Source organism: Microtus pennsylvanicus, chromosome 1 (genome assembly GCF_037038515.1).
Source record: "Microtus pennsylvanicus isolate mMicPen1 chromosome 1, mMicPen1.hap1, whole genome shotgun sequence".
Classification (NCBI taxonomy): domain Eukaryota; kingdom Metazoa; phylum Chordata; class Mammalia; order Rodentia; family Cricetidae; genus Microtus; species Microtus pennsylvanicus.
The window spans coordinates 36454444-36469361 of record NC_134579.1 but is presented as its reverse complement, the minus strand read 5'-3'; the positions used below and the strand labels follow the sequence as shown (position 1 = coordinate 36469361).

The 14918-nt window shown below is 46.7% G+C and overlaps 1 protein-coding gene across 2 annotated transcripts in view; it reads left to right on the top strand.

The window, feature by feature from the left end:
- Tmprss2 (transmembrane serine protease 2) overlaps positions 1–14918 on the top strand; it is a 41609-nt gene that overhangs the window by 24824 nt on the left and 1867 nt on the right. For both annotated transcript variants that reach the window (XM_075961440.1, XM_075961451.1), the window contains exons 6-13: positions 1863–1989; positions 2926–3036; positions 8739–8782; positions 10203–10371; positions 11108–11283; positions 12732–12827; positions 13465–13607; positions 14045–14197. In XM_075961440.1, the coding sequence (XP_075817555.1) occupies positions 1863–1989; positions 2926–3036; positions 8739–8782; positions 10203–10371; positions 11108–11283; positions 12732–12827; positions 13465–13607; positions 14045–14197 (1019 nt within the window). The remainder of the gene's footprint in view (positions 1–1862; positions 1990–2925; positions 3037–8738; positions 8783–10202; positions 10372–11107; positions 11284–12731; positions 12828–13464; positions 13608–14044; positions 14198–14918) is intronic.

Here is a 14918-nt window from a genome sequence, read left to right as displayed (position 1 = left end):
ATGGGAGTCTGAGCACAACTCCCTTGTCCACAGGGCTCATGGCTGAGCAGCCCACCTGTGTTGACATGCTGCTATGACCAGTAACTTCCTGGTGGTCAATCCCATCTTGTACCCAGGATGCAATGCTTAGGTTGTGAGTGGAGAGGTAGAATACCTTCTTAGGATCTGAGCTGCTGGGAAGACATTTCTGTGTTCAAGATTTGGGTTTGTACAGTTTGCAGAGTTTTCATATGGAAGGGGCAAATGACCTGGCATGATATGTGCCCTGTATAGATGGGAATGACTTACTTTCATGCTTTTAAATGTCACATGTATAAGAATATGCATGGAGCATTCCCAAGAGTAGGGCATATACGAGCATGCACTTGCCCAAGTATCAGAACCCACCAATTCCTGTTTGATTTCTTTGAGTCTTTCTCAAAACTGTCAGGAAAAAAAACCCTGAAGAACTGTGATATGACTGCGGTCAACAGCCCTGTGGTAAGTGCTTGAGGGTCACTGGCAGCTAATCCTAAGTGTTCTCACCACAGACGAGAGAAAGGACCTAGTAAGAAGGAGGGAGGTGAGCACACACAATTGTTAGTGGCGATGTTTCATGATGGACAACACAAACATATACATTCACTTATTATTTATAGCTCTGAAAGACTTAGGAACAAAATACTAACACTTAAAAATATCTTCCTGGGACCTGTTTCTATGACGTTGCCTCCCTCTTGCTCCTTATCAGTGTTGGAGAACAGACGGGAAGGAAGACAGCCACCATGCGGGCAGTTCCATCACTAACTGTAGAAGCATATAGTCTGAGCTTTAATTTTGAATGCACTTTAATTTTGAATGCACTCGTAGACCTGCAGAGAAAGGCCACTCTGCCTCCAGCAATCACCTGGGCACTAACACACCGATCACTGGACCTCTTCCCTGAGAGCCAGAGCCACGAATTTGTGTTGAATTTTATTTTTCCCTGGTGTGACCTTATGGGTTTGACAAAGACTCAGCAGTGACTGTGTATCTACATCCAGATGGCCTGCCCTAAGCATCCTGTGCCCTGCACATTCCTCTGCCTGCGGTGTCTCCTCTCAGCCTCAGGCCTTTGACTACCTCCATAGCTTAGTTTTTCCAGAATGTTCTGGAGTGTGTGTTCTGGAAGTTGCATACTTTTCAGATTGGCTTCATTCTTTCTGCACTATGTAGTTGGGATTTTCATGGCTTTGTGGTTTCTCCTGGGTAATGAGTGATATCCTATTGCCTAGTGTGTAGCAATGTGTGTATACCACATAAGTGTAATGTCACAGAAGGCAGGAATAAGGACGTTAGATCTCCTGGAACTACAGTTACAGGCTGTTCTGAGCTGACCAACACGGGTGCTGAACTTGGGTTCTCTACAAGAGTAGTATGTGCTCTTAGTGGCCGAGTCATCTCTCCAGGCCTTGGGTTTTCTAGTCTGGACTCCTCATATGCTTGGAGTTGTCCGATCTGTTGGCTGCTGTGACTTCCTTTCACTTTGTGTCATGCCTCTAAGACCCCTTTGTGTGTGGCTTCTGTCAGAGCTTCATTCCTTGTGGCCTCTGTCAGGGCTTCATTCCCACTGACAACTGAATGACTTTCCACCATGTTGCTTGGTTATGACATCCAAAGATGGTCACTAATGGGCTGTGGGCCATTTCCATTCAGAATTCTTTTAAAATGATTTCTATCAGGGAAACAGGGGTTCACGGTCCTGTGTGCACAACCATGGCCTTAGGGAGAAGCTGGGAGCGTGTGCATGGACGGTGTGGGGCTGGACGGTGTGGGGCTGGACAGCGTCTGGAAGATGTGGATTGAGAGTCAAGAACTTATGAGCTCTCTTTCTCCCTGAGCAGTTCGCCTCTATGGACCAAACTTCACCCTCCAGGTTTACTCATCTCAGAGGAAAGCCTGGTATCCCGTGTGCCAGGATGACTGGAATGAGAGCTACGGGAGAGCAGCCTGTAAAGAAATGGGCTACAAGTAAGTATGGTGCCTTCCATCACGACGGCACTGGCAGCAGGCAGACCATTTCTCCAACTCTGTATGTGCCGGGCACTGGATGCTGTAGACACTCGTTACCCTCCAAAAGCTGATCCTACAACCAAGGGCAACCTCAGCCTAGGCTCACTGCCACCTGTCCTGCAATCTTTCCTGGCTACTGGGAATGCCCATGCAGTGCTGGGGTACCAGGACGAGGGACGTTAGACAAAGGCAATGGTCATTTTCTGTCCCTGGAACTTTTCAGATGAGCTGAGTCTTTGCTCTGTTCACTATAGGCAGGAGCCACTGAAGGCTCTGGGTGTGGAAGAGACCTGAGCAGAACCACACTTAAGAATTCTTTTCTGCCAACTGGTAATGGTTGTACAACTTTAATCCCAGCACTCAGGAGGGAGAGACAGTTAGATCTCTGAGACTGAGGCCAGCCTGGTCTATAAGAGTGAGTTCTAGGACAGCAAGGGCTACACTGAGAAACCCTGTCTCAAATAACCAAAGAAGAAAGAATTCATTTCTATGTGCAGCAACCAGGGTTGAGAAGGAATAATTCCCACCATCCCTTCCCGGCCAGGGGCTCCAGCATTGCCCAGCTTCTCCTGCTATAACAAAACACTTGAGGCTGGGTACTTTGTAAGGAATGGGGATTTATTTTAGCCCACTATTCCGGAGGAAATCAAAGATCATGTGTCGGCTTCTGGTGAAGGCCTTGTACTGTTTCACCTCACGGTAGAAAAGAGCCGATGAGCACATGTCAGGCGGATATTGAGGGGACCAGATCTGCTGTAACAACCTGCTCTGGAGAGACTTAAATCAACCCCTTAGAAAGGCATTGATCCCAGGTTGGCTTTGTGATGTGGGGCATACTCTGTGAGCTCATATGCTTAAAACATCATTTTCAGTAAGATTTTCTGTCATCTCCAGGGACAATTTTTATCATAGTGAAGGAATACAAGACATTGTCGGGACAAGAAGCTTTATGAAGCTGAACATAAGCGCGGGCAACATCGACCTTTATAAAAAGCTCTACTACAGGTACGGAGGGCTCCTTTGATTTGCAGAATTTGAGAAGGATGAGGAGATCCCATAGATGCTGCCTTCCTCAGTCGATTTCTCTAGACTGTATTCTGGGTGGTGGTGGTGGATAAGCTTCACACTGGTAGAGTTAGAGACAGGACCTGCACAGCAACCTTGGCTTCATTCTAGCAACTATCTGGGACTTACATACCATTTTGCCATTTTGGTTTTGATCTCTACTGTCTGCCAGACTTTTTTGGCTGTTTATTTGTTTACTGGGTGAGGAAGTATGTCTACTGTGCTAGGGTTTATGCTAGTTAGCTTTTTGTCCCTTTGTAGAGAAAAGGGTTTTATTTTTGTTTTTGTTGACTCATGCTTTTAGAGATTCAAGTTGCTTACAGCATGACACAACTCTAGCAGGGTCCCAGGGTCACATCTCACCGTGGCAGCAACACTAAGTAAGCTCTGTATGGCCTCTCTCCTTCTCCTTATGAGGCCGCCAGGATTCTGTCACAGAGACTCCTCCATCCAAAGACAATTTCACATCACAGTTGCCTCAATCAAGTCTCTGCTCTCTCAGTACCCAGAACATAGACTCTGGGACTTATTTCTGGCATCAGCTCAGAAAGTAAAACTGTATGGTACTTTGGGCACTAGGAGTGCAAGAGATTTTCTGGCCCTTGACTTCAGCGCATGGCTGGCAGTGAGAGGATGACATGGGGTGATGCTCTGGGCCCTGGTGCAAGTTTCTAGTTCAATAAACATTTGTTGTACCCAAGCCACAGATCATAGGGCTGATGGCTGAGCTGCTGGGAGTTTGGAGGGGGACGCAGACTGCCGTCATTTGTGTATATGTTTACAGGGTCATTGCTCTTCTCCAGGTGCTTTTGATGTTGTGCAGAGACTTCCCAGGGTCTCATTGCTCATCTCTAGGTGGCTCAGGTGCTTCTAGGGCCAGCTGTCAGGAACTACATGTCAGGGCTGGAGAACTAATCACTCACTCTACCTCTACTGAGTTGCTTGCCTTCCTGGCGACTACCAGTCAGGATGTCCTGCCTTAGGCTGGCTGTCCCTGAGAATGTAGAAGGGCTGACCAGGCTGGAGAGCAGTGTCTGATAAGGTCTACTATCTAGACAGCAGGGCTTACCATAGGCGGCAGGGGTTTTATGTGAATTGAATGGCTCTTTGTCTTCTGGAAGGACTCCGGCCTAGGATTTTGCCTAGCTGGCAAGTGCGGAAGGGAGGAGAGAGGAGGTATAGGCTGCTGTTGCAGAAGGGACCACAGCAGGGAAGGGGTAAACTCAGCTCACCATCCTAGGTGAGGGCCTTCACACTTCCAGAGGTGGCTGGCAGGAAGGGTATTGTCTAGTATTGGGTTCCTTAAATTGTGACTCCTTTACACCTGAGAAAATTTTATGTGACCCAGGTATATAGAACCATTGACCAAGATTTCTGTTCCACCAGGTCCCATAGCCTTTTAGTCCCAAAGAAATCACACAGAGGTCTACATTAATTATAAACTGATTGGCCTAGTAGCTCAGACTTCTTATTAACTTTATAACTTATATCACCCCATAATTCTTGTCTGTGTTAGCCACCTGGCTTGGTACCTTTTTCAGCGAGGCAGTCACATCTTGCTTCCTCTGTGTCTGGGTGATGACTACAGACTGACTGTTTCCTCTTCCCCAAATTTTCGTTGCCCCACCTATACTTCCTGCCTGGTTACTGACCAATCAGTGTTTATTTAAAATACAAGTGACAGGGTACACAAGTCCCACAGCCCCTCCATGTTTTTAAAAAACATGAACTCTGAATCTAATCTTCTTTGTCTAGCTTTTCTACTGATCATTTTTCATAACAACTTGTAAACAACATTCTAAACAAAGGCAAACATTTATAATCCATTTTTTGGGAATGTGGGTATAGCTTTCCAGTCTACTTCCTGCTGATTGGGGGTGCTGATAACCTTATGGGGACCTAAAGAAAATTTAAAATTATGATCAAGTCCTAACTGGAGTATCCTGTAAGGCTTGATCATCTCAGGCAGCAGTTTTTGAACTGTTCTGGATGCAGAACTCAGACATCTGGGCCATCTGTTCCTATTAGAGATTTCTTATGGGGGTCTTCCTTGGTCAAACCTGATTTTTCTTAATGCAGAATGAACCCACAGTCCCTCATTTCCTGTGGAAACAAAGGCAAAACCTCTTCTCCACAGTAACATACCTTTTGACTTATATTTTAAAGTAAAAGTATTTTCAAAATATATATCTTGGCTTAATCCAGCAGCATTTATAGTCAAATGTCTTGTGGCAGCTTTTGTTCCTTCCTCAGCCATCAAACAATTTAAAGATAACACAATAACATACAGTATCCAGACTCTCTGTATATTTTTCATCTTTACATGGCTTTATTTTAACTTCTATTTCTTTTATTTTTAATTTTTGGCTTTTTGAGACAAGGTTTCTCTGTGTACCTTTGGCTGTCCTGGAATTCACTCAGTAGACCAAGCTGTCCTTTCACTCACAGAGATCCACCTGCCTCTGCCTCCCAAGTGTTGGGATTAAAGGTGTGTACCACCACACCTTGAACTCACAGAGATCCATCTGCCTCCACCTCCCAAGTGTTGGGATTAAAGGTGTGTACCACCACACCTTGAACTCACAGAGATCCATCTGCCTCTGCCTCCCAAGTGTTGGGATTAAAGGTGTGCACCACCACACCTTGAACTCACAGAGATCCATCTGCCTCTGCCTCCCAAGTGTTGGGATTAAAGGTGTGTACCACCACACCTTGAACTCACAGAGATCCATCTGCCTCTGATTCCCAAGGGATTAAAAGTGTGTGCCACCATACCCAAATACTCTCTTTCTTTCTTGTTTTAAGGACTTTATCCTTTTTCTTTTTTGCATATATTTTTAAAGACACTGTAAACTGTTTAGAGGCTTTTTTTTAAATCTGAAACTATCTTTACTGTATTTCTCTTTTTCTGACCACATGAGTCTTTTTTTGCTAATCGATATGGCTAGGATGAAACAATGGTTTTGATGGCTGGATCTAGACTATTTCTTAGTTTTTTTCTGAAAGTCTAGCCTCATGGCAGAGGTACTGGTCAGAGCCATGTTTATTGCCACAACTCTATGGCATTTAAAGGTCCCTGACACCACCACCAACTATGCAGTCAACTTTTCATCAGCACCATTTAAGTGTTTCATGGCAGGACCTCTTAAAAGAGCTGCAAGGTTTTGAAGCTAAAAGCTGTATCCAGAAGCCTCTCTTAAATGAGAGCGCTTGCCTCTAGCAAGCAGAGCTCACCTGAAAAAGTGCTGCTATCATCAAGAAGCTGTACTTTATTCTTTTCTATCTAGAGTAACTTCCCAAGCTCTTTCAGGCTTTTAAGTGGGTTTGGTCAGCCCACGTTGGCACACCATTTCTTGACCGAGATTTCTGTCCCACCTGGTCCCACAGCCTTTTAGTCCCAAAGAAATCACACAGAGGTCTACATTAATTATAAACTGATTAGCCTAGTAGCTCAGGCTTCCTATTAATTCTTATAACTTATATTAGCCCATAATTCTTGTCTGTGTTAGCCATGTAGTTTGGTACCTTTTTCAGCGAGGCTGTCACACCTTGCTTCCTCTGAGTGACATCTGCAGACTGACTATTTCCTCTTCCCTGAATTCTTGCTACCCCCACCTCTACTTCCCACCTGGCTATTGGCTAATCAGCATTTATTTAAAATACAAGAGACAAGGTACACAAGTCCCACAGCATAGGACTATAAGATAGATACACAAATCACATGTTTACTGATAACAAATCATAAATAAATCTGTCTTTAAGCACTAGTTATGAATATATATGATTTTTCTACTTACTACAGCTTAAAACAAATTTGCATACTAATGAGATGAATAAGTTTGTTTGTATAGCACAATATAACCTAAAAAATGCGAATTTACATACACAGGAGTAATGGTAGGAAAATACCAAGAGTTCTGCATTCTGTAATTAAACTTGATTATTTTATACACAGAAATGGGGCATTGCAGTAACATTCTACAGCTCCTTACACACACAAGCCTAGAACCTGCAGAGAGGCATTTGCAGGGGCATTCATTGGTGCATATGGCCTGACTGTGTGTGTGTACAAAGTGCCCGTGGTGTGTGTTCAGAGTCGAGGCTTCAATGAAGTCATTGGATGCAGAAATGCCCTCTTTCCAATGTTCCCTTCTTGAGGCTCTCCACCTGGTACCCTGGTGGGAGCACATGTTAGCCAGGACAGGTGATGGCAGCTCTTTATTTGGGGGTTTGGAAAGGTTCCCATTCAGTGTGTGCTTGGGTGACAGTGGAGCGGGCTTATACATGAGAGACTCTATCTGTCGAAGTGGCCCTAATGGACATCATGTTTGGGAAGTCAATGTCTCCTCAGAACCACAGCTGGCAGTTGATGGCATCAGGACATCAGGACTGTGTGCTGTTCGGTGCGCCAGGGACAGTGTCTAGGAAGAATGCACTGATTCTTTCTTTCTCATACACAGCATGGGAAGTTTGGCTTCCAACTGAGCGCTGCTTTTTAAAATTTGTTTTGTTTTAGTCACTGGCAAAGTGTTGATTTTGTTGTCATCTGTGGTTTGCATGTAAAGCCGTCCAGGGAAGTTGGAAGTTTCCAGACCACTCTCTGATGACATTAGTTGGTGCCTGCTCATTCGTTGGTAGCAGCGTCATGCTATGTAGCCAAGGCTAGCTTTGGATTGGTGATCTTCCTGCCTCAGACTCTTGGGCACTGAAATTTTAAATGTTTCGTCGTGATACCCAGGCTAGAGGATGATTTTAAATTATACAAGGGCAGAAGTGAAAGCTGATGCAACTGCGCCCTCACCCCCAAGCCACTGTCCTAGCGGTTTCATAGGTCATTCTTGCACTGAAATGTGGGCAGGAAGAATTTCAGAGTTCATTCAGATCTTTAAAATACTCCTATGTGGGACATTTTGGGGTTAGGACTCAAATGTAAGAACAGAGTTGATTCATTTCATGTGTTCCTTTATTTAAATTTATCTAGCCTATTTATGTAGGGGTACTGCTATGACACACATGTGGAGGTCAGAGGAATCGGTCCTCTCCATGTGGATTCCAGGGATTGAACTCAGAGTGGCAGACTTGGAGGCAAGTACCCTCAACTGCTGAGCCATCTTCTTGCTGGGCCTTAGCATGTCTATGGTTTGGGGCTGTGACCCTCTGCATATGGTTAGGTATAAAATTTCCACTTATATTGTGTTTTAAGATTTTGGCACATTGCAGACCAGGGACAAACTTGAATTGTTGTTGCTGTTGTTAGTTGTTGCTGTTTTTGGAGACATGATTTTTCTGTGTAACCTTGACTGTCCTAGAACTCATTCTGTCGACCAGGCTGACCCTTGAACACAGAGATCTGTCTTCCTCTGCCTCCCAAATGCTGGGATTAAAGGTGTGCACCACCATGCCTGTCTTTGAATTGTAATCTTATTCTACCTGTTGGGAAAAGGCAGAGGGAGGGTTAGCATCATGTCCAAAAGTGAATAGCTGGGATCTGATCATGGTACTCTGATTGTATCCATTCTTTGCCACTATCCCCATGTAGGTCTCGTCACAGAAGTAGGGTCATTAATGGTGGACAGGAGGCAACACTAGAAGACCTCAGTGTCTCATTCCTGGGTGTGGTAACCAGAGTCCTTTCTTTCCAGTGATTCCTGTTCATCCCGCATGGTGGTTTCCTTGCAATGTATACGTAAGTAACTTCCCAAGGGCACTTCTCTATGCTTCTGAGTAGGAGCCAGTCTTTGGCTTCGGGAAAATGTTCCTGGGTCTTAGGATATGGTGAGGGAAGTCTCTAGATGTCCCTGGAGCCCTCTTGCTTACACTCTGATCTCTGTTTTGGAATTTTGCTGCGTTGTGGTGTCTGTGAGAAGAGGTGATGACTGGACTCTGGCGGGCCTTGTTTTTAGGTGCTACCATGAGTGGGGAGCCCTGGTGGCTCCTTCTCCATGAAGCGCAAGGATGAGCTGTTTGTGATCCTGGAGCCTTTGCAGCAGTAACCTGGCCTAGGGCAAAGCCAGAGCAGTATCAATTATTCTTGCCCTGGGGCACACAGCTTCTGTGGTTCCTAAGGAGAAAGCCTGACTCTACCTTTCCTCGATAGCTCGTATGGAAGCTAATTAGCCCCCCACCCCCTCCCCGTGTGTGTCAACTACCCATGAACCCCTCACTGGGTAACTATGGATAGTTAGCCTAGGCCTGTTGAAGCTCACCTTTCAGCAAAGAAGCTCTGAGTCTCCATAAGGTCCCCGGTTGGTGTTGTACATCAGGAGCCTCACAGGTGCTCCCACTAACTCACAACGAGGTTCAGGTGGCACTTAGAGGGTACGTCCAGAAGCCCTGCCCCACACTGTGCTGAGATATACCAGGTCTGCTCAGCTAGCACCCCATAGCAGCCACTGGCATGGGGCCCTTCCAGGACATCAGGTAGTCTCCAATATCCACTTCTCATATTACCTTGATTTCTCTCTGTTGAGAACTTACCCCACACCTGTGAAGTTCTAGGGTTGTCCCTTGCCCCCTCACCCTCCACCCCTGCTTCAGGCCAGCATGGGCTGCTAACTCTGGAGTAGATTTCCTCTCTCAGTCAACTGGTCAGCAGATAACCTGTTTCTTACTTCTTGAGAGGTGCTCAGCCTTCATTCACCCCATTAACCTTTTCTTATCTCCTCATGCAGCCCCTCACATGACCTCACCTCCTCTCATCTCCCCTTTTTAGCACAGGCTGAAGCCCTCACTCATCTCCTCACTGACTCCTGGCCTCATCTACCCAGAAGTCCTGGGAGGACCCTGACTGTATCAATCTCCCCGAGGAGCCTGTTACCCAGGACCTTCCCAATCATGCCTATCAGAGATCTGGTGGGACTGGGTACCTATAAGGATTAGCCTGTGCTCCAACCAGGAAACGAGTGGCCCCTTGGATCCTTTGCACCCCACTTGCTTATTAAGACTCCTAAAAACAGGGAAAGAGAGGCAGAGACAGCAACCTTCCATCAGCCCCGTTGCCTGGGGAAGCCAAAGAAAGGCAGCTGAGTTGAGTACATATGATTGGCTGTACGCTGCTCCTGGTGTCTCCTGTTGACTAACACCTAGCATCTGCTTGTCACCCTCAGAGTGTGGGGTCCGCTCAGTGAGTCGCCAGAGCAGGATTGTGGGTGGATCGAATGCCTCACCAGGAGACTGGCCCTGGCAGGTCAGCCTGCAAGTCCAAGACACCCATGTCTGTGGAGGCTCCATCATCACCCCTGACTGGATTGTGACAGCCGCTCACTGTGTGGAAGAGTATGTTTATATTCTATGATGGCAGGGTGGAGTCACATGGCCAAGACTCCTGGGTTTGGAGTGTGGCTCTGCCACCAGGGGACCCACAGCAAGCTGTATGGCAGCTGCTATGTGTGTATAATGGGGTGAGTGCTGCTGGGTGGGGAACATATGCCCTGCAGGTGTACAGTCTCATCCACTCATTAGACAAACGCGCATGTGGTCTCTCCTGTCTGCTGCTGCATCCCAGCCTAGGATAGGGATGCTCACAGTTAGGGAACAGCCATCTCTTCCTCTTAAATCCCAGACTCTGAGGTCCCTCTGGTAGTTCAAGCTCTTCTAAAATCCCAAAGAAAATCCCAGATGCAAGGAAGAGTGTGACTGGTATCAGACTCCAAGTATGTCCATCAGTAGACATGTAGTAAGCACCCGCAGTGTGTCAGTAAATGCTCTGGCATATAGAGATTCGTGAGACAGTCTTGTCAGAAATGTGATTTTAACTCTTACAGAACGGTGTCGGCCCTACTGCGGTCGGGTGCAGAGGACGGGAGAAGTAACAGAATCCTCAGAGACCTGTTCAGCAGCAGGGAGCTGTAGGAGGTGGGAGGAAAGTGGGGAGCACCCTGCCACACCGTTGTACTCGGTGGCTTGGGGTACTCATCTCACTCCAGACCTCAGCTCATGTGTTTTAAAGATGTAGAGGGAGCCCCTCATATCTGTGGTCCTGAGTTCCGTATGCTGTTCCCCTGTCTCCTAGACCCCTCAACAAACCGAGGTACTGGACAGCGTTCGCGGGGATTTTGAATCAGAATAACATGTACTACGAAAAAAGACACCAGGTAGCAAAAGTGATTTCCCATCCAAATTACGACTCCAAGACCAAGAATAACGACATCGCTCTTATGAAACTGCAGACGCCTCTGACTTTTAATGGTATGTGAGGCTCATTCCACTAGAGGGCAGCAACACCCTCTAGTTGTTTGGGTCAGAGCCAGCTTCAAACACTGCTTACTGTCCCTATGGGACAGCATCCTCTCTTGCTGAGGCCATTATCTGGCTGATAATTTGTGAAGATCTGCTTTTAAAAATGTTTAAATTATTTTTTAAACTCTTATGTGATGGGTGTCTGGCCTGCGTGTATGTCTGTGCACCACTTGTGTGCCTGGGGCCCACAGAGGCCAGAAGAGGGTGGGTGTCACATTCCCTGGGACAGTTGTGAGCCTCCCTGTGAGTGCTGGAAATCAAACATGGCTCTTCTGAAAGAGCAGCCAGTGCTCCTAACTACTGAGCCATCTCTCCCAAGAAAACTGGTTTTTTTTCTTTTTAAAACAAATATGTTCTGAAAACAGGATACTTTAAAATTGAAATGTAGACCCTTAGTTTTTTTTTTTTAAAGTGTTTTCTCACCAATATTTTGTAAAAACTTAAGAATCACAGAAATGGAACTAATGTATTTTAAAAAGAACTTTGATAAGTTTGTTCATTAAAAATAGTCTGTAAACTATTTCCTTATTTATTTATTCATTCAATCAATCATTCATTTTTGGTTTCTCGAGACAGGCTTTCTCTATGTAGCCCTGGCTGTCCTGGAACTCACTTTGTAGATAAAGCTGGTCTCGAACTCACAGAGATCCATCTGCTTCTGCCTTCCAAATGCTGAGATTAAAGGCATGTGTCACCATTGCTAGGGTCTACTTCATTTTTTAAACATATACTTTTAGATTCATTCTTTGAGATTTTAACAATGTATACAGTGGGGGGGGGCAGTTTCTCATGTAGCTTAAGCTGGTCCTTCTAAATAGCCATGTACAGCTTTGAGTTTCTGGTCCTCTTGCTTCCCCGCCTGAGTGCAGGGATTACATGCATGTGCCACCATGCCTGGTTTTACGAGGTGCTGGGAATGGACCCCAGGGCTTTGTGTACACTAGGCAAGCACTCTGCTAACTGGGCTACATCCCCAGTCTCTTCCTTAACTTATTACCCCTTTTCTAGTCTATGCAAGAGCATGGGAGTTTCTAGAATCTACAGGTAATGACAGACTTCTCTTCTGAGGTGTATTCAAGCTGGGGGACCAACTCACACACAAAATAGCAGATTCTAGAGAGATGGTGTGACTTTGGGGCAAAGCCATCAGCTTCTGAGCAATGGCCGTCGCCAGTCCTTTCCTCCTCTGTCACTCAGAGCCTGTGTGCTGTGTTTTAGAAACAGAGTCAGCACTTAATTCTAGATGTAATAGCAAATGACCATAGGAACTGTCAGAAAGCAGGCCTGCCAGGATGGGAACAAGGTTTCGTGTAGGGGCACGACATAGGACAGTCAGGGGAGACTCTCACAGAGGCCCTTAGACCTGGATAACTCACCCACTATTCTTCTTTAAACAGATGTAGTGAAGCCAGTGTGTCTACCGAACCCAGGCATGATGCTGGATCCAGCCCAGGAGTGCTGGATTTCAGGGTGGGGGGCCACCTATGAGAAAGGTGAGGCTTTGGGCCACCCAGGATAGGATGCTGATTTCCACATCTGGACCTGTTCATTTGAATTTCAGTTCTGTTATTCAGTGGCTAATGGCTTTGGGCAATCTACCCAAGTTATGTGACTTTTTCCCTGTTTGATTAACAGAAGACATCAGATTAACCCTACTTAGCACATAGGGAAAGGCTTGGCATTGGGCTGGACTGAGGGAGGACTTTCTCATTCCTGTGACAAAATACTCGACGAAAGTAACCAAAGGGAAGAAGGGTATATTGTCCACAGTTTGGAGATGCAGTCCATAGTGAGGGAACTCAAGGTGTTGGGTCACGTATATGTAGTCAAGATGCAGAAAGGGAGAGATGAATGCTGAGGCTTAGCCCACGTTCTCCTTTTTATTCAGCCCATACAATGGTGCCACCCATCTTTGGGGCATTTTCCCTACTTGATGTGGCTGCTCTAGAAACTCCCTCATAGACAGGCTCAGAGGTTTGTCTCCTGGGTGATTCTAGATCCTGTCAATCAATGTTAACCATTAGAGGGAGGGAGGGAGGACGGAAGAGAGGGATGAGATTGTCTACATAGAACGTGGGTTTCTTGAGGAAGATGTCCACAAGACATGCTGGCTGACACCTCTGTTGTTAGGGAAGACCTCAGATGTGCTGAATGCTGCCAAGGTATTCCTGATCGAGTCCTCCATATGTAACAATAAATACATATACAACAACCTTATCACACCAGCCATGTTCTGTGCCGGCTTCCTGAATGGCACTGTGGACTCTTGCCAGGTAATTTTGAGTTCTTTTTTCGACCCTGGAGTGTGTAGTTCCCATTGAACCCTGTGAGACATGGGGCCCTTAAGGGGTAAGAGGTACCTCCCTGGGGCACAGGGCCAGTTGGGAGAGCTGTGGGGAAAGAGGGTCACTAGCAGAGTTTATGCCTCTGGCAGAAGCCAGTGCTTAGCATACTATGGTCTCAAGAGATACTTTTGTTTGCACAAGTGTTGGTGTAGTTAAAGTTTGTTCTGCCATGCACTTGGTAACAGCTAGCTGGCCTGGACCAACTTCGTCCTTTGGATTATGTCTCTATGACCATTGCCTCATGCCGAGGAGACAGACCCACGCCCCCTTTCATATCCAGAGACTCTGTCCTCTCTGCGTGGTGTGTGGTGGCCAGGGTGCTGTCGTGTGCCTTTCTCTTCTCAGTAACTTGCTGTGTTCCCCAGGGAGACAGTGGAGGGCCGCTGGTTACTTTGAAGAATGGCATCTGGTGGCTGATTGGGGACACGAGCTGGGGCTCTGGCTGTGCCAAGGAGTTAAGACCTGGAGTGTACGGGAATGTGACAGTATTTACAGACTGGATCTACCAGCAAATGAAGGTAACATCCTGATTCCTGGGGTGTCTATCTCCTTGAGCTCAAGTCACAGGTCTGGGAAGCATGCACCATGGCAGGAAGCAGACACTTTCATATCCTGAACTGCTTGCTCCTGGATCACCTTTCACCCCTCTGTTCCAGAGCTCCCCTCCTCCAATCCCTCTGGTTTCCCACTCCCTCTAGATCCCTCAGACTATGGTGCCTGCTTACCTCTGGCAGTGGCTGGGGGTAGTGGTGGTGGTGATTGTGTGTGTGTGGGGGGCATATCAACCTCCCTTTCCTCCCTGCTATTGCTGATGGCAGAGCTGGACTCACAGGACCTTCTTGGCTCCCATTCTAGTGAACGGTCAGCAGAACCAGACACCCATCCAGCCCTCATCCACTCACATAGCTGGGTGAGGGCATAGTCAGAATGGCACTCTTCCTCAGAGGGGTCTCTTGGGGAGCTTTAGGGCAGCCTTCATGTTTGGAGGGAGATGGGTGGCTAGAGATCTCAAGTCCCCAACGTGGGACCAGGGGAATTGGCACAGCATGGAAGAAGCCAAGGGGTTCCTGTGAGTCGGTCCTCCTGGCTCATTCACACACGGTTAGAGCCCCAGGCCCTTCGATCCCAGGGATCAGAATGATGGTCTCCTTAGACACAAACTCATAGAAGGGGTTTCTAGAGAAAGAGAACATCTCCTAGTATCTGCCTGATAAAGAGGGACCAAGACTGGGGTATCGT